At 42.4% G+C, this 23982-nt stretch overlaps 1 protein-coding gene across 1 annotated transcript; it reads left to right on the top strand.

Annotated features, from left to right (window-relative positions):
• Positions 1-40: 40 nt before the first annotated feature.
• On the top strand, positions 41-23982 carry SERINC3 (serine incorporator 3). The gene is made up of 10 exons (XM_006147564.2): positions 41-198; positions 4614-4775; positions 5649-5842; positions 7015-7094; positions 9075-9212; positions 12719-12888; positions 14143-14233; positions 15400-15580; positions 20851-21075; positions 21640-23982. Exons 1-10 carry the CDS (start codon positions 160-162, stop codon positions 21776-21778), a joined length of 1419 nt encoding a protein of 472 aa, XP_006147626.1. The 5' UTR covers positions 41-159; the 3' UTR covers positions 21779-23982.

Raw genomic sequence — 23982 nt, forward strand, 5'->3', positions numbered from 1 at the left:
GGGTGGGCGGGGCCACGCAGTGACGTCACCCCTTGCGTCGGGCGAGGGGCGGGCCGACTCTCGGGCCTGAGAAACTGTCGCGTTTCTGGGAGACGCCTCAGCTGGCAGTTACCACCACGCTAGGAGCCTGCGGACCGGCCACCTCCACCACCGGTCATCATGGGGGCTGTGCTGGGGGTCTTCTCCCTCGCCAGCTGGGTGAGTTCGGGGTCCCGCGTCCTCGCCGGACCTCTGGCTTGGGAGAAGGGCCTTAGGGAGCCTCAAGCCCAGACCCGAATGGACCTTGACCTCCCTAGGTTCTGCAGGGAGGTGGGGCTGGCTCTCGGGGTGCCGGCGATCTCCGAGTCGGGGGACCGTTTCCACGAAGCCCTGGGGTGGAGAGCAGGCGGCGCGCTTTCCGGGGTCGCTGAGGAATGTGGGGAAGCTCGGCCGCCATTGTTTACAATTCCGATCGCCCCGCCCCCGCGAGCCTTCCGGTCTGCGGGCGCCTCTGGGGCTGGAGCAGCTCCCCGGGCGCCGGCCCTACGGTTATTTTTCCAAGCACCTTTTAAGGTGGCGTTCTTTAATTTTGGCTGGATTGAATAATATTTTTATATAAGAACGCGGGGTTTGCCAAAGCTATGGCTCAGCTGAGATTTTTAACCGAGGCCTGTCCGCAGTTTTGGTGCAAGGAAAGAAGGCCTTGTGGGTTATTAGAATTGGAAGCCGAGGCCTAAACATTTGAAGAACTCTATAACTCATTTATCTCTGAGGGTAATCACCCCAGCATTCTTCGCCTTGAGAGGGCTGCTTTGAGAATAGAATGAATACATGGGTTGTATCACTTTGAAAACTGTAAACGTGTTTTAAAAGAAAATTTTAGTGCCTGAGTTCTATCTGCTTCCTAAGAGCATGATTCCTTGAAATCGCTTTCTTGTTACCTAACTGATGTCATTGACTAAGGAGTCCGTCTTGGCTCATTCCATAATTTCTTAGGGTGGAATGCATCCTTCTCATCCTTTAAAGTCGTTTTTAAATCAGAATGGCCTGTTGAGGGTTCCTTAGAAGCAATATCTCTGATTTTTTTTGACCTTGAGCTGAAGAAATACATTTTTATGTAGTTGATCTAATGTACACATTTAGACATAAAAGTTCATGAAATGATTTTGCCACCTACTGTACAATTTTTCTATTCTATTGAAAGGTTTTTGCCGGCAACTCGCTGAACCTTCTTGTCCAGGGAATGTTACGGCAATGGTGACCCCAATCAACCACAAAAGTCGGTCCTTGATGTAAAATACAAGAGACTTTATTGCTAGCGTGCTAGGACTCCACTCTCAGTCATGCAAGACATGAGAACGAGTGAAGTCCTGAACATAGGAGTATTCAGGTTATATAGACGTGAGTCCGTGGGGTGAGGGGAGGAAGCAAGATAAGGGGTTTCAAGGGTAATCTTATGGCGACCCTTTGGTCAGGCTTTCTGGGGCTAGCAGAAGGGAGGAATTTTACAATACAAGGGTCCGGGCTTCCAGCAAAGTGCTAAACTAGCTTGCCAGACTAGCTTGCGAATGGCTCCGGGCTCCCTGCAAGGTGTTATGCTAACTTGCAAATGGCTCCAGGCTCCCTGCAAGGTGTTAACAAATTATCCCAGGTTTCCACACCTACAGAAGCGAAAGAGGCAAAGGTTAGACTTTATTTTATTCTTACACTACCATTTTTTTAAAGATTTATTTTATTTAACTTTATTTATTTCCTTTTGACCAGAGAGGGACACAGAGAGAGAGAGAGAGAGAGAAAGAGAGAGAAAGAGAGAGAAGGGGGGGGGAGCGAGAACGCAAGCCACCAGGGAACTTGAACCATGGTTTGCCATGTGGGAGTCCAGTGCCCTTAACCACCACGCCACCTGCCAGTCCCTCTATCACATTTTTAAGAATCCTGGTTAATTTTTACAGTCCATTACTGGTTCAAACTCACTGTTTACAGAATAGGTTTCAAAAAAGTATGTAGTTAAGGTCATTAGTTGAGCAAATCAGTAATTTGAAACAAGCAATGCCTTTGCCACCTTGTTAACTTGAAACAGTTCAGGTTGAAATCCAAACACAGTTTAGATTGAAAGCAAAGATTTGTACTGATGCCAACCGAGCATTTCTGTGTTTTAATCGCTTTTATATTAATCCCTTTAATTCCAAGAATTCAGTATACCAGAGAGTGGAAAGAATGAGAGGAAGAATAATAGGAAATGAAGGCAGCAAGGTAGCAGGGAGCCAGAGCCTGTTGCCACCAGCATGTGGTCTAGTAGTTTTTAAAGAACTTCACCTTTTACTGTTCAGTGGTAAGTGGCATGGGAGTCCTTTTATAGACTTTATATAGAGTTTGAAAAGAGGAGTGGTATGATCTGACCTTTGTGTTAACACGAGTCCTGGTTATTGTGTGGCGAATAAAGGGTGGAAAAGTAAGGGTAAAGCAGTGTGGGAGAGGAAAAACGTTCCCTCCACCCTCTTTGGTTCAGTAGCTGGGTGCCTGCTAATTAAACTCACAAGATTAGCAAGAGGAAGATGCTTGTTTATGTGTGCAAGGCGCTCATAGGTGTAGGAGTAACTCTTTTGGTTAGCATGTCGAGCGTATATCCCTAATTTAGTGGGAGAGAGGCTTCTTGGAAGAATAAATAGCTTTCTTTAGGAAAGGCAGATGGGTTTTTAAAACAAGCGAGATAAAGTTTGAGGACACTTGTTTACATAGGTGTGGGAGGTTCACCTTCTTTATGGGCTTAAAAACTCCCCCTGAGAGGTGATTTATGGCAGCCTTATTTCCCCAAAATTTGCTGCTTTGAGCCAGATAGGGGAAACTGAGAAGGCCTTTTTTCCTGTATCTGTTGAATCTCACATGTCTTCATACTTGTGGGTTCAGAGTGGATTCCTGACAGCAGTGAGACAGGAGCTATTGCATTTAAGTCGATGAGAGACCATAGGAGTGGCTTGGCCCAAGGTGATAGCTAACGATGCTATAAAAGGGATCAGATTTTGAGGGTAGAGCTGATGTGCTGACAGGTAGGATGAGGATTTTGGAAGAAGAGATGACATCCAGGATGACTTCAGGTTTTTGGCTTGATCTAAAGGAGAGGTAGCATTGTCATTTACTGCAGTAGAGAAATGACATACAGTAGGACAGATGTGTTGCACGGTTATATGGTATTTACTGTGTGTGAAGGTGCAAGGCATACAACCCTGTGAAGGTGGCCTTCCCCTCAGGTGTTTCTATTCTCATAATAGTTACAGAGAAGGAAGAAGGTGCTTTAGTTTGTTAGGGCTGCATAACAAAATGGCACAGACTAAGCTATTTATATAAAAACAACAGCTATTTATTGTCTCAATTCTATAGTAAAGGCTAGAATTCCAGGATTTAGGTGTAATCTGTTGACATTTAGTACATTCAGAGTGTCCTGCTCCCACCACAATTGTCCAGCTCCAGAGCATTGTCACCCTCCCAAAAGGGTGCTCCCTTTCCCATGAAACAGCCACTTCCCATTCCCTTCTCCCCCAACCCCTAGCCACTTTTCTGTTTCTGGTTTTTCCTGTAGTGTGCATTTCATATATATGGAATAATGCAATATGTGACCTTTTGCATCGGACTTCTACTTACCATGATGTGGTCAAGGTTCACCCATGTTGTACCAAGTATCAGTACTTCATTTTCTATCTGAGCAATCCATTGAGTGCATAAACCCCATTTTACTTAGACCATAGTTACTTATCAATTAATGAACATTTGCATTCTTTCCCCCCTTTGGTGATTATGAGTAGTCTGCTGTGAGCATTCATTTGCAACGTGTGTTTGAATAGCTGTTGCAGTGTTTTGAGGTTTATACTTAGGAGTAGAATTGCTAGGTCGTATGATAATTCTGTGTTTGACATTTTGAGGAAATTCCTAGTTACTCTTGAATGGAACTAGATGATTCTTAGTGTCATTATTCATAAGGGAGGTTTCAATATAATGTAGCTTTCTGCTATAACAGTTTTGGAAACTAGAATTTTCAGTGAACAGCAAGTAGAGTTAGGTATGTGGTTTTTATTTTTATTTTTTTCATTTTTAAACAAAATGTGTTTTCTGTGTGAATATAGCATTTATTGTGCTCTTAACTATATTTCAGCAATGTGTTGAGTGCTTATTTAAGAAAGCGAGGTCCAAGGGAGGCAAATTCTATTATTACCTCCTGAGCCCATGCTTTGTTTTGTTTTAGTTTTTGCTATAGGCATGTGTGCTTGTCAGAGACAGAGAGAGAGACAAAGTGAGAAATCACCCCTCACCTCAGGGGGGCTGGCCATGCTGCAGTTCCTTTCCTCTGGTCTTCTCTCAGGATTTGGGGCATGCAAACACATGCCCCTGGCACGATCGTCAAGCTGCTGGGTCTGGGACTTGAACTGCGGAATTGGCCATGTGGGATCCAGCGCCTTAGCCTCCACTCCACCTGCTGACCCTGGAGTCTATGCTTATAACCACTTCATCCTAGCCATGATTCTCTCAATTAAAACTGTCAAAGCCTAGTGGGTTTGTTTTGTTTTCTATTCTGCGACGTCTGCGTCATGGAGGAGTCACCTGTTGGAGGTCTCGAATGATCCACGGTGTGCTTATTGCAGGTTCCGTGCCTGTGCAGCGGGGCCTCCTGTTTGCTGTGTAGCTGCTGTCCGAACAGTAAGAATTCCACAGTGACGCGCCTCATTTATGCTTTCATCCTCCTCCTGGGCACTGCTGTGTCCTGTATCATGCTGACAGAAGGCATGGAAACTCAGCTGAAGAAGGTAAGTTTTATAGAAGGAATGAATAATAATATAATAAAGATATAGAAGTACTCCCAAGGTACTCTGTGTGTGTGTGTGTGTTTTAAGTTTTCATGAGGCACATTCACTCATGAGAGAGAGGGAAAGTAAGAAAGCACTTCCCAGGGGGAGGGCCACACTGCAATCCCTTCTCCTCCACGCTCCTCTTGGGCTTTTGGGTATGCCCACACACGTACACACCTGCTCCGTTTGACTTTCAGGTCGCTGGGTACAGGTCTCAAGCTGTAAAGTCTACCATGTAGGACTCAGCCACCTTAACCTCCACACCACCTACTGGTTGTTTATACAGTCTGCAAAATTTTAATTGTAATTGTTCTTATTTCTTCACTGTTCTCAACCAAGTTCCTTTTATTTGTAGGTTTTAAAATTACTTTTGGGTTGTGGTCAAGACACAGGATATGAAGATATTAGTTCTTTTCCAGAAATAAAGATAATGAGAATGAACATCTTTGGGCTACAGTCTAACAACTGAGAGGAAATATATGAAAACAGTGACTCCAAAACACTTTTTTCCTTTCTGTGTTTAATATTAAAGCATCTAAACTAGCCTGGTCTTTGGCCTGTGGGAAGAGTCATTGTAGCTGGAAAATCTCAGGGAAAAATAAAGATAACCTCATCTGCATAAAAGTGCATTAAAAAAGAGTACTTCTATTTTTAAAATGCAAGTTGCTTTTATTGTGTGGTAACGAGATCAGAATTGAGGTGGAAGGCAAACAGAAAAATCCCACAGATAGTCTTGAAGTTGTTGAGTGGTTGGCTTTATAAACACCTAGGCTTTCCTGTAGTGGAATAAAATCTCTTTAAATATGGATATTACCTATTGCTTTTTCCTAGATTCCTGGATTCTGCGATGGGGGCTTTAAAATCAAGATGACTGATATAGCGGTGGATAAAGACTGTGATGTGCTGGTTGGTTATAAAGCTGTGTATCGCATCAACTTTGCCTTGGCCATCTTTTTCTTTACCTTCTTTGTGCTCATGTTGAAAGTAAAAACAAGTAAAGACCCCAGAGCAGCAGTACACAACGGGTACGTAGGATTTACGTCAGCCTAGTGCGTGAGGGTGGGACAACTCCTCCCCTCAGGAGTTCATGTTCCATCTGATGGAAGCAGTGGGATGTGCAAATCAGTGGCCCAGGTATTTTTCCAGCCTATTATAGATATGAAATTGTTACTTAAAGAAAAATTCATTGTCATTATTTTATATTTTGAAGTTGACCAGAGAGAGAGAGACAGACAAGGAAAGTGAGAAAGGAAGCTGCCAGTTCTGGGATTTGAACCACTTTCAGCCATGTGAGAGTCCAGCCATCTTAACCACTGTGCTACGCGCCAGCCTTTGTTGTTATTTTTTCAATTTGCCATAGGGCATGTGCACTGGCCAGAGAGCGTATACATTGGCCAGAGAGAGAGACAGAGAGGAAAAGGGCAAAAGTATCTCCCATGGGGGACAGTCACACCGCAATCTGTCCTCCTCTATTTCTGCCTCCTTTTGGGATTTTAGGCATGCACTCACAGGGCACCTGGCGTGTTCTGCAGGATGTTTGTTCTAGGACTTGAACTGTGCTGTCGGCCTTATGGGTTCTAGCTGCTTTATCTTAGCCATCATGCTCACCAGCTGGCCCATGAAATTATTATTATGATTTTTTTTTTTTGAGAGAGAGGTTTTTGCTATAGGACACATATGTTCGCTGGAGACACAGAGAGAGACAGAGAAAAAGTGATAAATAACCCTCTGTGGGGTTGGCCACGCCACAGTCTCTTCTCCAGTCTCCTCTCAGGATTTTGGGCACGCATGCACACATGCGCAGCGTGAGTTTCGAGCCTCTGAGTCCAGGACTCTAACCACAGTTGACTATGTGGGAGTCCAGTGAAATAACCATTATGCCTTCTGGCTCCAGTGGTTTCTCTTACATAGGTAACACTGTTGTTGTTTTGGAACTCTCCAGAATGGTAGGAAATTTTCTACCTCTAGGTGCTAAAAGCAGGGAGACTAAATGTACATGTTAATTATTAATGAGACTGATTTATTCTCTGTATTAACAACCTTTAATTGTCTAGTCTCAGATCAAATGAAGAAATAAGCCTGGACCATCATATTGGGGAAAAAAAGCTACTAATTTATTTTTGCATTTCAGGAAATAATTTTTCTTAGTATGAGAGGAAACGTAACGTTTTATAAATGCATTTTTATGTTTTAATAGGTTTTGGTTCTTCAAAATTGCTGCCATCGTTGGAATCATGGTTGGATCTTTCTACATTCCTGGGGGCTCTTTCACCACAGGTATGGCTCACTGTTGGCAGTTAATTATAAAATATACAAACTCTACAAGTTATTGAATTAAAGTCACATTCTCGTTACTAATTTAGCAGAACAGACAATTCACTGAGAGAGTATCTGATTCATATGACTAGGGAATAATAATAAATTATTGATCTAAAGCCAGGAAGTGTTCTGCTCACCTCTCGGCTTTTCTGGAGCCATATGTAAATTTTTCTTTTTTAAAGTTTTTGCTACAGGGGACATGTACACATAGCAGCGACACAGAGAGAGAGAAGTGAGAAATCATCCTCCAGAGGAGATAGCCACTTTGCAGTCCCTTCTCCGATCTACTCCAGGATTTTAGACGTGCACGCACACATGCCTGGTGTTACTGTTTAAGTCACCCGGTCTGGGACTCAGATCATGGGAAGCTGTGTGGGATTCAGTACTTTAACCACCACACTGTCAGCGACCCCATGTGTTAATCTTTTTCAGTATTATGAAAGAGTAATACAAATTTAATCAGAGAACTCGACAACGTAAAGACTTATAACTCTTATACTCCATTATCCCTGTCTTTTTTCGAAATTTTATTTTTTCATGAGCAAGAGAGACAGAAAGGCAGCGTCCTTAATGAGTCTTTGGGGGTTTTTTTTTGTTTTGTTTTGTTTTGTTTTGTTTTTGGAGAGCTTTTCGCTATAGGGTGTGTGCGCTCGCCAGACAGAGAGAGACATAGAGACAGAAAGCGAGAAATCACCCCCCAGGGGGGATGGTCATGCCGCAATCCCTTCTCCTCCATTCTCCTCTTGGGATCTTGGGCATGCAAACACACACCCCCCGCGTGAGTTTTAAGCCGCCGGTCCGGGATGTGAACCGTGGCCGACTACGTGGGAGTCCAACGACATAGCCATTACGCTAACTGCTGGTTCCCGTCAATGAGTCTTGACACCACGATCTATTCCAGCATCCGCCAGCCCTGGATTATTGGCATGTGTGTGCCGGGCCTACTCAGGGAGATCTTCAGATGTGAACCTAGAACCTTCCCATGTGGGTCAGCCTCACAGAACATCATGCCACTATCCACCCCACGATGTCACTGTCTTAGCCTGTTTTCTTAATATATCATCACATGACATCTGTGGATTTCTGTGATTTTTTTTTTCTTTATTTCTTTTCCCCTCTAAAGAAAAAGGCTTATAATATCATTTGGAATGTTGGAACCTAGGCTCCCCTTGGAATAAGCTAACACACACTTGAAACATTTTTTTAAGAATTTTGCTACACAGGACCAGTAGTTAGTGTAATGACTATGTTGCTGGGCTCCCATGTGGTCAACTGTGGTTTGAGTCCCAGACCCGGTGGCTTAAACTCATGCCGGGGGTGTGTGCGCGTGTGTGCCCAAGATCCCGAGAGGAGAATGGAGGAGAAGGGATTGCAGCATGGCCATCCCCCCTGGGGGGTGATTTCTCGCTTTCTGTCTCTGGCTTTCCAGCGAGCACACACGCCTTATAGCAAAATAGCAAAAACCTTTCCAAAAAAAGAAAGAAAAACAAAAGAATTTTGCTACAGTCTATGTATGCTGGCTAGAAAGAGACAGAGAAAAGTGAGAAAGCGCTCTGCAGGGGGCATGGCCATACTGCAGTATCTTCTCCATTCTTCTCTTATGATTTTGTACATGCACTTGTACCTGCTGTGTTTTTCAGGCCACCAGTCTGGGACTTGAACTTCAGAGCCTGCCATGTGGGATCCAACTGTCTTAACCACCATGCTACCAGCTGGCCCTAAGATACATTTTTAGAAAGGTCTAAAACCCAATAGAACACTTCTCAGAGAACACCTTTAAGTTTGGAATTATAATAAGCTTGCTGTATGTACTGCTGGAGACAGGTGGTCTTTTCCACCTCAATTTTACTTGAGTTGAAATCTGTTTAGAACATTGTACAATAGCATCCCGATATGTTACTCCTGTGTTAAAGAATGACTTTGTTTTCTGGTTTGTAGTCTGGTTTGCTGTTGGCATGGGAGGGGCTGCCTTCTTCATCCTTATCCAGCTGGTGCTGTTGGTAGACTTTGCTCACTCTTGGAATGAATTATGGGTAAACCGAATGGAAGAAGGAAACCCAAGACTCTGGTATGCTGGTAGGTATCTCAGCTCACCTGTGAGAGCCATGCTGCAGGGTATATGGTAAAAGTCTCCCCGGCTTTAAACGTGTGAGTTCTGATGTTGAGCTGCCTTTGACAAAGCTATTATTTTGTAGTTGGGTAGATTTTGAGTTACCTGCATTAGTGGGATAGAGTAACACAGATAATGTAAGCCACTGGAGTCTCACAGAATTTGTTTATTTGAGATTTGTAAATACATGTGTTTAGATAAGGAAAAACAGCTGTGGTTAGTAGCATCGTTCTGTTTTGATAACCTTGTTTCCATGGACGTGGAACTCAATGCATTAGACATAAGGTACAGCCCAGATCTCAGGGAGGCAGGGGCGGTTAGGCCTTCCTGCTTCATTCAGGCTATGACTTCTCATCTAGTGTAAAAGCTTCTTGTGTGGAAGGGCACATAAACTTCCAGGTTGGAAATAGGACTTAAGCCCATTTAATGATAACGAATTTTGGAGCCTTCTACTTACTTAGGGGTAATGACTCAGTCATACCTCACTTTAAAAAATAATTTTTGTTGAGAGACCTCAACTATGTTTTCCTCCATCCTTAATAAAAATAATACGTGCTAGGGACCAACAGGTGGCGTAATGGTTACGTCTGTGGACTCCCACGTTGTTGACCATGGTTTGAGTTCCAGACCCGGTGGCTTAAACTTCATACCAGGTGCATGCACATGAGTGCCCAAGAGCCTGAGAGGAAAATGGAGGAGATGGGATTGCAGCCATCCTCACAGGGGGTGATTTCTTCCCCTCTCTCTCTCTGGTGAGCACACAGGCCCTATAGCCAAAATCTCTTAAAAAAAAAAAAAAAACTTTAAAAATAATATACATGCTTTTGGGTCAAAAGCCTGAGGGGGCAGGAATGACCAAAAAAAAAAAAAAAAATTAAACTCCCCCATGATTCAGTTATTCAGCCATTATTACTCCCTGTTAATATGTTAGTCTATATTCTTCCAGCCTTTTTTCTGTTTGTACATGTGTGTCTTCTCTGAATAGAAAAGAAGAAAACAAGTTATTGAAAAATGTGTGTAATATATTTGAGTTTATTTTTAAAAGGTACTATACATTTGAATAGTTTGTAGTTTGACTTTTAAAAAACTTTAAAGTAGCTTATGAATACATTTTGGATACAGTACAGCAATAAATACCTAATAGTATATGTTTGAGTGCATTTCTGATTGTTTGGTTAGGATAGATGGTTGGAAATGGAAGGGTCAAAAGGTATCAACATTTCAAATCCTTTTAGTACATACTATCAAATTGCCTAGTTTTCTTTTCATTTTATTTACTTAGCATATTCCTTTTTAAGTGTGTGTATAAGAAAGAGTACTTTTGGGAACCAGCAGTTAGCGTAATAGCTGTGTCGCTGGACTCCCACGTGGTCGACCGTGGTTCGTGTCCTGGACCCGGTGGCTTAAAACTCACGCCGGGCGCTTGTGCGTACATGCCCAAGATCCCGAGAGGAGAATGGAGGAGAAGGGATTGCGGCATGACCATCCCCTCTGGGGAGTGATTTCTCGCTTTCTGTCTCTATGTCTCTCTCTGTCTGTCTGGCGAGCGCACGTGCCCTATAGCAAAAACCTCTCCAAAAAAAAAAAAAAGAGTACTTTTGTGTTCACCATAAACACAAATGATAGAACTTTACAAAGAATGAAAATGCAAATTTCTGTCTACCTGCGACCCATTTTTCTTTCCAGACGTAGCCACTAGTACTGGACCTTTATCCATTTGTACATAATATGGGCTGCTTTTGTATTTAAGTGTAAACAGGATTATGCTGTAATTGTTCCACACCTTGTTCTTTTCACTCACCGTATGGCGAATTTCTTTTTATGTTAGCGAATGGAGTAGCTGCACAGTATAGCATGATTTATTTAACTGCTGCCCTATTATTGCCCCATTACTAATGACTATTTTGGCAATAGATTTTCAAAATAGTATTTATCATTTGCAATTATGGGTCAGGAATCTCTTAATTGCTGAGTGAGAGAGAGAGAGAAAGTGAAAAAGCAAGCTGCCAGGTCTGAGACTTGAACCATGGTTGGCCATGTGGGAGCTCAGTGCCCTTAACCACTATGCCACCTGGTGACCCCTCCTCCTTTACTCCTACCTGACTAAAGTTTATTTTATCTTTTAACTGTTTACTTCTGTTTTCTGTAATTCATTTTGGATCACACAGTTCTGGAAAGAATTTAAGTTACAGATTGACTGTACTTTGGAATAAATGTAGAGACTTCTTGAATATTCAGATGGAAAATTTTTTTTAATTTTTTTTTTAGAATATTTCTTTTTTGTAAATTGTATTTATTCATTCATTCATGTATTTTAATTTGACCAGAGAAACACAGACACAGGGAGAGACAGAGAGAGAGGGAAAGCGAGAAAGCAAGCCACCAGGTCCAGGTCTTGAACCGTGGTTGGCTATGTGGGAGTGTCCAGCGCCTTCACCACCATGCCACTTGCTGGTCCCCAGATGGAAAAATTATTAAGAACTTAGCTAGTAGCAAGGTATATCTTTTAATTTTAAACATGCAACATTTTTTGAGTTAAGTAGAAACTAATTTTCTCAAGTAAGTGTGCTTTGAATTGAATCAAGTTAACTGGGCCAGTTTGCTGCAGTTGGTCTGCACTGGACTATGTACTGTTTCGTGTTTTTTTGTTTTCAGAGGGACATAGCTAAGTGATTATTCATGCATATGGAAGGAATGTTACTTTAGATGTTTGAAAACAGCAAATGAGCCACTTCCCCAGCTAATTGGTGATGGGACATGGGTGTAGTGTAGCCAGTGCTACAGAGGAAAAACTTAAAAAAAAAAAAAAAAAAAAACCAACAAGATACCTATTTTTCCCTTAAAATCCCTGGTTTGTGACTTGCTGTGAAATGGACCATTTTAAGGACCCAGGAATCCTCTAGTTTCCCAGGAGGGCCTTGTAATACGTATTATTTAGCATGTAGCAGGTAGTCAACCTCAGCTGGAAGGATCAAATGTGTAGTAATCGAACCCATGAAGTCAGCTAGGTAATCGATGAAGTGAGTTCAGTTGCTTGATGGATTTTGGAATTTAACATTGAGCCAATCTAACAGAATCTGTGACTTTTTTAACCTTGGGTTTCTGTAATTTTGCTCTAAATTACTGACCCCATAGAAGTGAAACAGTGCCTCTTTTTTTTGTTTTTGATTTTGTCATAAGGTGTGTGCACTTGCCAGGGAGAGACAGTGAAAAATCAGCCACACTGTAATCCTTTCTCCTCCATTCCCCTGTCAGGATTTTGGGTATGCACATACATGCACTTGGCGTGACTTTTAAGCGAGTGGGTCTGGGACTTGAACCATGGTCAGCCATGTGAGAGTCCAGCTGCCTTGACCACCACACCACCTGCTGGCCCCAATGTCTCTTCATTTTTATATGCAGTAGAAACTGGGTCTTCATTGTAAAAATTTACACCACAACTGTGGTATTCATACTGGTTTCCCTTTTCTAGCTTTACTGTCTGTCACAAGCTTGCTTTATATCCTGTCAATCATCTTCGTTGGGCTGCTCTTCACATACTACACCAAACCAGATGGCTGCACAGAAAACAAGTTCTTCATCAGTATCAATCTGATCCTTTGCGTTGTGGTTTCTGTCATATCGATCCATCCAAAAATTCAGGTATGATTACTTTCTGCTCCTTCCTCCCATGTAAGCTTTTAAATTAATGCCGGACTTGAAACCCAGGTAACTTTTAAAATGAATTTATGTCTGAGTTTATCCACTTAAACATTTTCCATGTTATGATAAAATATTCACAATAGCAGTAAATATACAATGAGCTGTTGCATGCCATATCATAATTAAATGAATAATTTCCCTTCATTAAAAAAGTTCCTGGAGGGGCTAGCAGGTGGCATGGTGGTTAAGATGTCTGAATTCTCATGGCTGCAGCTTGAGGTCATGGAAATGTGGGTTTGGTTTCCAACCCAGCCTACATAGGCTGGGAGCTAGGCAAAAGGATCCTGACATGGCGAGACCCTGTCAGAACTTTCTCTTTTTCATAAATAAATATACTTTTAAAAAAATTATTGTGTTTTAGATGTGAAATACGAAATGAACCTGGATATTACCTTTTTCATTTTATTTTTAATGGCCAGAGTGTGCATGTGCTCATCAGAGAGAGAGAAGGAGAGAGGGAGAGAGCACCTACTCCATTTCTCCCTTCTGTTGGGATTTGGGGCATACATGCACGTGTGCCCTGTGTGTTTCAAGCTGCCAAGGCCAAGATATGAACTGTGGTCAGCCATGTAGGATCTGGGTCCCTTAACCACTAGACTGTGGGGTTGGTCCAAGAAAGTACCTCTTTTAAAAATGAGAAAATTAGGTTAGCTCTTTAGCATGGTGATGAAGGGCTGCACACAGGAGGCCAGATGACCAGCCACAGTTCAAGTCCTGACCCCAGCAGCTTGTAAGCACACTGTGTGCCTGTGTCCAAGAATCTTGACAAGACAGAGGAAAGGAGATTGTGGTATAACCAGGCCCTATTGGGAGGCGCTTTGTCTCTTTCTTTCCCTTTCTCTGGCAAATGCACATGTCCCCTGGTCACAAGAAAAGGTAAACTGAAGCCTCAAAAAAGTGATGGTTCACTTAGCTAGTCTGAGGCAAAGCTGAGTTTAGGCTTTTTAGAAAAATCAAGCCTTGTGTGATACACAGGATTTCCTGTGATTATAAAAATGTTTTGAGAACCATGGTACATGCTTCGTCTTTCTTGGTTCTCACAAGCCAACTCACACTGAAAGGTTACCTGGCATCACAGCGAATCAGATGATTCTCAGTTGCTGACAGTTGAGTGAATCCTAGCGAAGTGCACCAGATTTTACAGTGTCAGCCCTTTGCAATCTTTGTGGCTTTCTTCCCCTGTTTATTCCACAGGAACACCAGCCTCGCTCTGGCCTCTTACAGTCCTCTATCATCACCCTCTATACCATGTACCTCACGTGGTCGGCCATGTCCAATGAACCTGGTAAGGAATGTCAACAGCCATTCGTTTGATGAAATGAAATGACCTCTTTGGTGGGTACAGAATTAGACCTAGAGCAAATGTAAAACAAACTTCTCTTAAATGTACAATGTTCATTGTAGATTTGTAGATATTTATCTTTCATATTTACTTCTCATGCTACTCATGGCTGTTCATTGCTGAGGGATTTAAGGGCCACACTCCTTTAGATAGTCTAGCCTCTCTAACCTCAACTGAGTAAAACTAGTTGGAGGGCTCTGGACCAGAGCAGTCTTGTTTGGGTTCTTTGTAGAATTGTTTTAATTGGATTTTACTTTCTTGTCACAGGGTTAAGAAGAAATAGCTACAGGAAGTCTTGTGTAGTTATTATAATGGGTTGTCAGAAAAGTCATGATGCATTTTAGTATAGAAAAATGTTGAAAAAACACATCCTGACTTTATCAACAACCCAATAGATTGGTTCTCAATAGGGTGTTCTAGAGACTTCTTTTAGAGGAAAACAATTACTACAGAATTCCCTATCACTTATTTTTTTATTCTATCCTTAAGCAGCTATATAAATAGCTGTATAAATAGCTACTTAAGGATATAAAACCATGGGATAAACTCCTGTGCTTGTAGCAATGGTAATACTGGAGAACTAAAAAGGTCAGTCAGTTAAACTATTAAACCAGTAAAATTAAGGTTGATGGTTATGAAATTTGACAGGGTTGCTTTTTTTCTAAACTAAGTCACTGGTTTCAGGGTGTTCTAGAGACTTCTTTTAGAGGAAAACAATTACTACAGAATTCCCTATCACTTATTTTTTTATTCTATCCTTAAGCAGCTATATAAATAGCTGTATAAATAGCTACTTAAGGATATAAAACCATGGGATAAACTCCTGTGCTTGTAGCAATGGTAATACTGGAGAACTAAAAAGGTCAGTCAGTTAAACTATTAAACCAGTAAAATTAAGGTTGATGGTTATGAAATTTGACAGGGTTGCTTTTTTTCCTAAACTAAGTCACTGGTTCTCATACAGAATGTTATTGACTGCTAAGCTTCAGATTCTTTTCATTACAGCATTCCCGTGTTTCACACCGTGACTGGACAATGGGCAGGCAGCCCTTGAGCAGCTTTCTTAGAACAAAATGAACTGTAGGTAATATAAAATTCTGCATTTTCAGATCGTTCCTGCAACCCCAGCCTGCTGAGCATCATTTCACAGATAACCGCACCAACGGTGGCTCCCGGAAATTCAACTGCTGTGGCCCCTACCTCTCCTCCAGTGTCAAAGACTGGGCATTTCCTGGATTCAGAGAGTGTTATTGGCCTGATGGTCTTTGTTTTCTGCCTTTTGTATTCTAGGTAAGTTAAAAGGTACTTAGAATAAGAGTCTCATGAAGGCTAATCATAGCGTAAATAAGCTATTTTGCATTCAAAAAACCAGTGTGAGGAATTAAAAAAAAAAAGCTTCATTTTCTTTAACAAAAACTCCTTTACCTGCTGCAGTTACCCTGCTGTGTGTATTTCCTTTTCTTAGAAAAGAATTATTTATTCAATTTTATTTATTATTACTGCTATTTTTAATTTACTATGGGACATGTACACTCACTAGAGAAAGACAGAAAGGGAGAAAGAAGGAAAGCGAGAAGGCACACTGCCAGATTCAGGACTTGAACTGTGGTCAGCCATGTGGGAGTCCAGTGCCCCAGCCTCCGTGCCACCTGCTGGCTCTACCCAACTATGTTCTTAAATATTTGTGTTGGGTGATAAAGTCCTCCTCCGTTGACTGTAGATAAGTTAGAATAGGGGCTTTGAAAATTGACTTGCATTATCTTTTAAAAAATTTCATTTCCAGATTATTATAAATAATGTTTAAATAGCTAACAGAATTATATACATGTAAAGTTAAACGTCAGAGGCCAATGGTGGCCCGGCAGTAGAAGGTGAAGTGCTGCAGGACTGACCCACATGGGAAAGTTCCCGGTTTGCTTCCGAAACCTCCCTGAGTGTGCTGGGCACAGGTGGGTCCAACCCTGGGCTGACTGAGGCTTGGGGGCTGTCTGTCACACACATGGAAGAAATAAATAAGTAAACTTTGAAAAATAAATGAAAATAAAATTAAGTCTCTCATTAATCCAAAACCTCAGATGTGACACATATTAGACATTTATGCTTTCTACTTTTTTTTTTTTAAGTTTATTTAATTTTCCGTGAGCAAGAGGCACAGAGGGACAGCACCCTTAACCAGTTTGAGACTGTAACCCATCTTAGCCAGCCCTGAGCACAGGCACACACATGCTGGGCATACTCAGGGAGTCTTTAGACAGAACTCAAGACCTTTGCCCCTGGGCCAACCTTGCACAGTGCTGTGGTCTACAGATGTGCTAGTTTCTGACCCCCCTCTGTATATTCTCCCTCAGAGCTGCCTCTCCCACAATCTGCATTTTTGTATATATTATTTCAGGCTTTTTTCTTTGTTGAATCTATCCATATACTTTATAGATGTGTGCAGTTTTATAGGTATTGATGTATGTATGATTTTATTTGTTTTTAATGTGTAATTTAAAAATTAGGACTATATAAGTAAATATACTTTCCTAAAATAGGAAGTTGCGTTTTTAATTTAGACAGCTTTTCACAACATGTATAGATGTACTAATTTTTTAAAAGAGATTTTTGGCTATAGGGTACGTACACTTGTCAGAGAAACGGAGATAGAAAGTGAGAAATTACCCCTGTGGGGATGGCCGTGCCACAGTCCCTTCTCCATTCTCCTCTTTGGATTTTGGGGGGGCAGGTGCACACACATGCACCAGCTGTAAGTTTGAAGTTGCCTGATCTGAGAGTCAAACTGCGGTCAACCACGTGGGAGTCCAGCGACTTAAACATCATGCTGTCTGCTGATCTCAGATTTATATAATTAAAAAAAATTGCTTAGAGTAAGGGAGGCACACCATAGCCTGTGGTTTGGATGCTCTTTGGATTTTGGGGGGGCAGGTGCACACACATGCACCAGCTGTAAGTTTGAAGTTGCCTGATCTGAGAGTCAAACTGCGGTCAACCACGTGGGAGTCCAGCGACTTAAACATCATGCTGTCTGCTGATCTCAGATTTATATAATTAAAAAAAATTGCTTAGAGTAAGGGAGGCACACCATAGCCTGTGGTTTGGCTGCCTTTTTAATTGTTTATTTATTTTTTTTAATTTGCCAGAGGGCATGTGTACTTGCTGGAGAAGGGGAGAGCAAGCTTGCCGAGGATGCAAGCTGCTAGGTCTGGGACTCGAACCTTCATCATCAGTCATGGGGATTCCAGAACCTTAACTGCCACCTGCCTTAATTTCTTTTTTTTGAGAGGTTCTTTGCTATAGGGCGCATGCACTCATCAGAAAGACAGAGAGAGAGAGAAAGAAAGCAAGAAATCACCCCCTCGTGGGTGATGGCCATGCCGCAATCCCTTCTCCTTCATTCTCCTCTAAGGATCCTGGGCACGCACACTCACGCGCCCAGCGTGAGTTGAAGCCACTGGGTTTGGGACTCAAACCGCAGTCGACTACATGGGAGTCCAGCGACATAGCCATTACGCTAACTGCCGGTCTGTCCCACCTGCCTTAATATTTTAAAATTAAGATAGAATTCACATGCTGTAGCAGTCACCTTTATAAAGTGTACAGCTCAGTAGTGTTTTAGTGTATTCACGAAGTGGTTCAATTGTTACACAATCAGTTTTAAAATGTTACTTCAAGGAAAAACCCTGTACCCGGCAGCAGCCACCCCTCATTCTCCCTCCTCCTTGCCTCTGGCAGCTGCTAATCTACTTTACGATTCTGTGTATCTGCCTACTTCAGCATTTCATGTGTGTGAACTGATATGAGATAGGGTCTTTTGTCACTGGCTTACTGTTTGTGGAGTTCATCCAGACCTAGCACAGCCTTCATTTCTTTCGTTGAAGGTGGAACTCCACTGTGTGGATGCACCACATTTTGTTTATCTGCTCACCAGTTGATGGACGTTTGGATTGGTTCCACTGTGGGACTAAGACGAAAAGTGTGCTCAAATAATATTGTATACACATTTTGTGTGTGGATGTCTTAAGTTTTCTTTGAGTGTGTAGCTGAGAGTAGACTTTCTGAGTTATATGGTGACCACTTAACGTTACAGGGAACAGCCAGTGTGTTTGCTGAAGTGGTTGCATCATGTTCCAGGTCCTTGTCTGCCTCACCCACGCCCCACCCCACCTCCAATAGATGAGATTTCGAATTTTACCACACTAACCCTAATCTCACTAACTGTTGCATTGTAATTGTCTGACTTTTTTATTGTAGTGGTTCCAGGGAGTATGAAGTGGCATTTAATTGTGCTTTTGATTCGCATTTCTCCAATGATTAACAGTATTGGGCATCTTTTCATGTGCTTATTGGCCAGGCCATTTGTGTATCTTTCTTCAAGAAATGTCTGTTTAAATCTTTTACCTATTTAAGAAATTGTGTTGTCATTTTATTGTTTTCATATATGATTTGAGGTCCAACTTCATTCTTCCCTCTATTGAATTCTCCTGGCATCCTTGTCAAAGATCAGTTGACAACCAATGTATAGTGAGTTTTTTTTCCTTTTGTTTTCTTGTTCCCCCCACCCCTAAACTGTTCATTCTATTTCTATTGATCTATATGCCTGTCCTTAATGCCAACACTATGTTATTTTGATTACTGTAGCTTTGTAGTAAGTTTTGAAATTGAGGAGTATGAGTTCCTCTAAATTAGTTTTTTTCAGGGTTGTTTCTGCTCTTTTGGGTCCCTTGCTTTTGTTTGTGCATTTTAGGATCAGCTTGTCAATTTCTACAAGAAAAGGTAGTCGAGATTTTGACAGGGATTGCGTTGACTCTGTAGATCAATTTGTAAAGTATCACCAGTCTCAGCAACATTAAGGCTTCTTTCTAGTGCATGAACGTCAGATATCTCATTTAGGTCTTTAATTTCTTTCAGTGGAGTTGATAGTTACTAGTTTAAAAGTCTTAAATTTTCTTTTGTTAAATTTTTAAACATGTTATTCTTTTCTATAGTATCTTAAGTGGAATTTTCATAATTTAACTTAGGTCATTCATCCTAGTATATAGAAATGCAATTGATCATTGTATATTGGTCTGGTATCCTGCAACCTTACTGAACTTGTTAGTGCATGTATCCCATAGAATTTTATCTCTCTCCCTCCATATATATGTACATGTATGAGATAGGTAAATTTCTAAGCTTTCCCATTTTCATGTTAGAGAGTGTGTATGCACTGGCATGAGAGACGGGGGGGAGAGAGAAGCCCCCTCAATAGGCTCTCATGTCACAGCCCCCTTTCCCCAGGCCTCTAGTTCCTCAAGATCTTGTGCACAAGTGCATGTGCCCAGCATGTTTTCAAGTTGCCTTTAGGATCCAGATTGTGGTTGGCCACCTCACTTCCAGCACTGTAGTTCAGCTTGCCACTGACCGTGCCACCAGGCTGGGTCTCCACACGGAGCTCTGTGTATGAGATCAAGTCCTTTGCAGAGAGAGTTCGTTTTACTTCTTTATCAGTCTTGATACCGTTTTATCTCTTTCTTGCCTAATTGCTCTGACTGGAACTTCTCATACAGTGTTGAATAGTAATGGTGAAAGTGGGATCCTTGTCTGGTTCTTGATCTTAGGGAGGATACTTTTAGTCGTTCACCATTAAGTGCAGTGTTAGCTCTGGTTTTGTTTGTTTTTTTGATAATGGACATGTGCATGCATATGTGAAGGGAATGAGGAGACAGACAGACAGACATCCTCTACAGAGTCTTGGCATACTTCAGTCCCTTTCCCCAGCTATCCAGCTTCCCTTGGGATCCTGGACACCTGTGTGTACAACTAGTGTGTTTTCTGGCCAGCCTGGGGATCTGAACCCTCAGCTGGCCATATGTCTTCCAGCCTTGCAAGGCACCTTCATTATTGCCTCATTACAGCAGTTTTACCAGCTCTGGGTTTTTGATTGATGCACTTCATTGGTTTGAGGAAGGCCTCCTCTAAACCTGCTTTGAGTGTTTTTGTCATGAAAGGACTTTGGATTTTGTCACATGCTTTCTTTAATGTCTCTTGAAAGGATCACGTGGCTTTTGTCCTTTATATGTACTTTTTATTCCGTCATTTAACAAACTTTTAGTGAGCATCTGTGGTGCTAGAAATACGTAGGTGAGCAAGGTCATTGCTAAGTTCTCTGAACAGTGAGCAGACAGAATGATTAAGCGCTGTGGCAGAAGGAAACCTATGGAGCTGTCGGAAGTCGGAGAAGCATCTTCTGACCCAGCCTGAATCCTCCTGTGGGTGATTTCCGGGATAGCTTTCCAGAGGGCATAGCTACGAGTCAGAAGTGAGGGGTGAGTAGGTCAGCTGGGAGGAGTGGGTGGTACATTCGGCATAGAAGAGGCACTTCTGAGGTCATGGGGGCAGACCCTGGGCAGCTCCTGAGCAGTGAAGCCGTCGGTCACATCTGGTGAAGCACTGCCTGGCTGGTGATGCGAGGCGGCACTCAGATTTCAGCAGCCTTCCGAAGTAGGAGCCGCTGAGAATGACTCGTGTACAGGCCAGTTGCAGCGGTCATCTTCATTTCCCCTTTCTGATTTGTCTTCCAGCATCCGCAATTCCAACAACAGCCAAGTGAACAAGCTGACCCTGTCAGGGAGCGACAGCGTGATCCTTGGTGATACAACTGCTGGTGCCAGCGAGGAGGACGATGGACAGCCTCGGCGGGCCGTGGACAACGAGAAGGAGGGAGTGCAGTACAGCTACTCCTTCTTCCACTTCATGCTCTGCCTGGCTTCCTTGTACATCATGATGACCCTGACCAGCTGGTACAGGTAGGAGGCATCTACAAAACGGGGGAGAGCACCTAGTCCCTGACGGCCTATAAAATCTCCATTCCCCTGCCTTAGGACCCCTCTTACCCATATGATGAAGCCGTGTTCCGTAAAAACTTCTGGAATTCTTTGGAGTGCAAACCACTAGGAGCCCTTCAAAACTTGAGTTAATCAAGAGAAAAAGATCATAACATAAAGCAGCCTGACCTGTCCTTGTTACTAATTGACCATGTCTCGAGATGGCTAGATCAAAGGATTCTGGTCACAGTGATAATGTGCTAAAGAAGGGACGTTTCAAGACTTTTACTGGTAACTAGAACAGCTAGATGTTCCTGGAAAACCATGCCCAAAGAATAGTCAGGGTCTTGAATGCTGTTAAGAAAAGTCATTTGAGAGGCTGAGCCCCTTGCCATAAGAAACAGCAGCCTTCTCTAGATTTCTCTAGGATCTCCTGGGGGTAGTAGCATCAGCCAGTTTCACTGGGGAATTTCTTGGCCTTGGATGGGGCACTGTAGGATGCTGTTACCAGGCTCCTCCTTTACCTGGCTCTCCTCTGCTTGTTAGCCCTGATGCAAAGTTCCAGAGCATGACCAGCAAGTGGCCAGCCGTGTGGGTCAAGATCAGCTCCAGCTGGGTCTGCCTCCTCCTCTACGTCTGGACCCTCGTGGCTCCCCTCGTCCTCACCAATCGGGACTTCAGCTGAACCTCGGAGTGCCAAGGACACCACTGAAATTCATAAAGGTCTCCTTTGCCGAAAACCATATCCCTTATAAGTTTGCTTCAACTAAAATATTAAGCGAACGCTTTGCAGATTTGACTATATCCAGGTCCATATCAGGAGGCAAGATTGAATAATGCTTAACGCAGAATCTGAACTTTTCACTTAACATGTACATTATGCTTATTTGTAAGGACATAGCTCAAGAAAACGTTTTTGTGTTTTAAAGTGAACTACAGCTGTGCTGTGAAGAGAGTTCTGTATAAAGGTCTGTAGGTTCCTACAACTTTGGTTTAAAATGTAAGGTTTAAAATGTTGGATATTTGAGGCCATCATTAATATATTTCTATTGTAGTATTCTTAAAAAGCAACAAAAAAGAAAAAAAAGAAAAAACACACACAAGCAAAAAAGCGCTCCAAATAGCAACACAAAAAGGTATTTACATGACAGTTTTCTGCTGTGAGAGTCCTCATTGTGTGATGTAAACACTGTTCAGTGCTTAAACTCTGAGGAGGTGTGTAGCCCACAGTCCTGGGGGAAGGATTGTGTATGTGGGTCCTTCCCCAGAAGGGTGGTTGCTGATATGACTACTGCTTCTACATCTTAAGTTTTTTTATTTACTTTTTTAACATTACATCGATGCTGCCTGATTCATGTCTGTGGTTTGGCCAGATATGTTCATTTCAATTAATGCTTTGTAGGTTTGGTTAAAATGAAGATTCACTTCGGCAAACACTGCAACTTTAATCTACATAATTATCTTGTTATGAGTATGTTAAAAGTCAAATGCATGTGAATTTATTATATTTGCACTATAAAGGTATTTAATTAAAAAAGAAAGACATTAAGCTTTTAAGGTTCTTTCTTTAACAGCTTTTATAAATTAGCAGCCATTCTTGTTTTCTGAACAGTCAGGTTATCAGGCATCTAGTCAGAAAGTTTCCATTCCTTCTAAAGCTTAGGGTCTGACTGGTGAGCAAAATCTTGAACTCATCCCAAAATGATCCTTGGTATCTTCTCTGGGTAGGATACTTGGGTAGATATGAGACAGGTAAGGCACTGTCAGGAAGCGTATTCCTGAGAGGCAGCGTGCAGGGAAGTGCCACAGAACAGGTCATTTTCCCAGGAGTTTACCAAGTGTCTGTTCTGCACCAGGCACTGGATTCTGGGCACGACTTTCAACATGACAGACGCACACAGGCTCTGCCATCTTAGACTCAATCGTTTAGAGGAGCGTGAAAATAAGCTGATAATAAAATAAGTGATTATAATGTGGTGAATTAGTGTCGTGATTTAGGAATTGTAGAGGACTCAGAGAAAGTGATGCGTAAGCCAGGAACTTTGGGAGTTAGCTAAGAGAGGGATGGGAAGGTGGGGTGACATTGCGGACAGGTAGGTAAAACTGCATGTTGAAGGAAACAGGAAAAACAATATTCATGAAGGCTGGAGTATGGAGAGTAGGCAGGGACTGAGGTATGAAAGGTTGTGTGGACCCCAGTAAAGAGTTGGGACCTTACCTTGAGGACAGCAGAGAGCATATGTGCAGGGACACAAACTGTCTGTGGTCACTTTGGCTGGGTACAGAGTGAACATAGAGCAGTGTGACCAGGGCAGTCCCTGTGGGATGAAGGTGGGGACGGGGAGAAAGCGACTGCTCAGAGCTGCCCAATGAATTGAATCATTACATTGGCAATGAGCTCATCTCGCAAAATGCTAAACCCATTTTAAAGCACTGATGGCAACTGCTCATCTCAAACGGGGCTAAACCAGCCTGGATAATATTCGAAGGTCAGAGATGCTCAGCCAGTCTGATGGGAGCCGAATTCGAGGCGTTCTCGCAGAACTAAACAGATGAACATAGAGGGTGGAGGGTGGGGATAGGAGAGCAGAGCTTTGAATTGTTGGGACCCTTTCCTCTTTCACACTAGTGACTTATATCAGGGTATGGAGATAACGTTGCAAGGGATTTGTGGAGCAGACGGGGAGGTTTAGTCCTTGTTTGCCAGTGTAAAGCATTTGCCCCATTTTCCTTAATAGCAGGGGAGCCAGAAAGAGCATTAAAATTCCCACACTTCAGAGCATTATAGTGCCCCATCCTCCGCCTTATGTAATTCCAAATAAAAGCAATACTAAACTGTAAAATAAGTGTAACAAAGTCCAATAAAGTTTTTATTTTTTCTCATGGTAA

The sequence above is a fragment of the Tupaia chinensis genome, unplaced genomic scaffold (assembly GCF_000334495.1).
Source record: "Tupaia chinensis unplaced genomic scaffold, TupChi_1.0 Scaffold000216_1, whole genome shotgun sequence".
Taxonomy (NCBI): domain Eukaryota; kingdom Metazoa; phylum Chordata; class Mammalia; order Scandentia; family Tupaiidae; genus Tupaia; species Tupaia belangeri.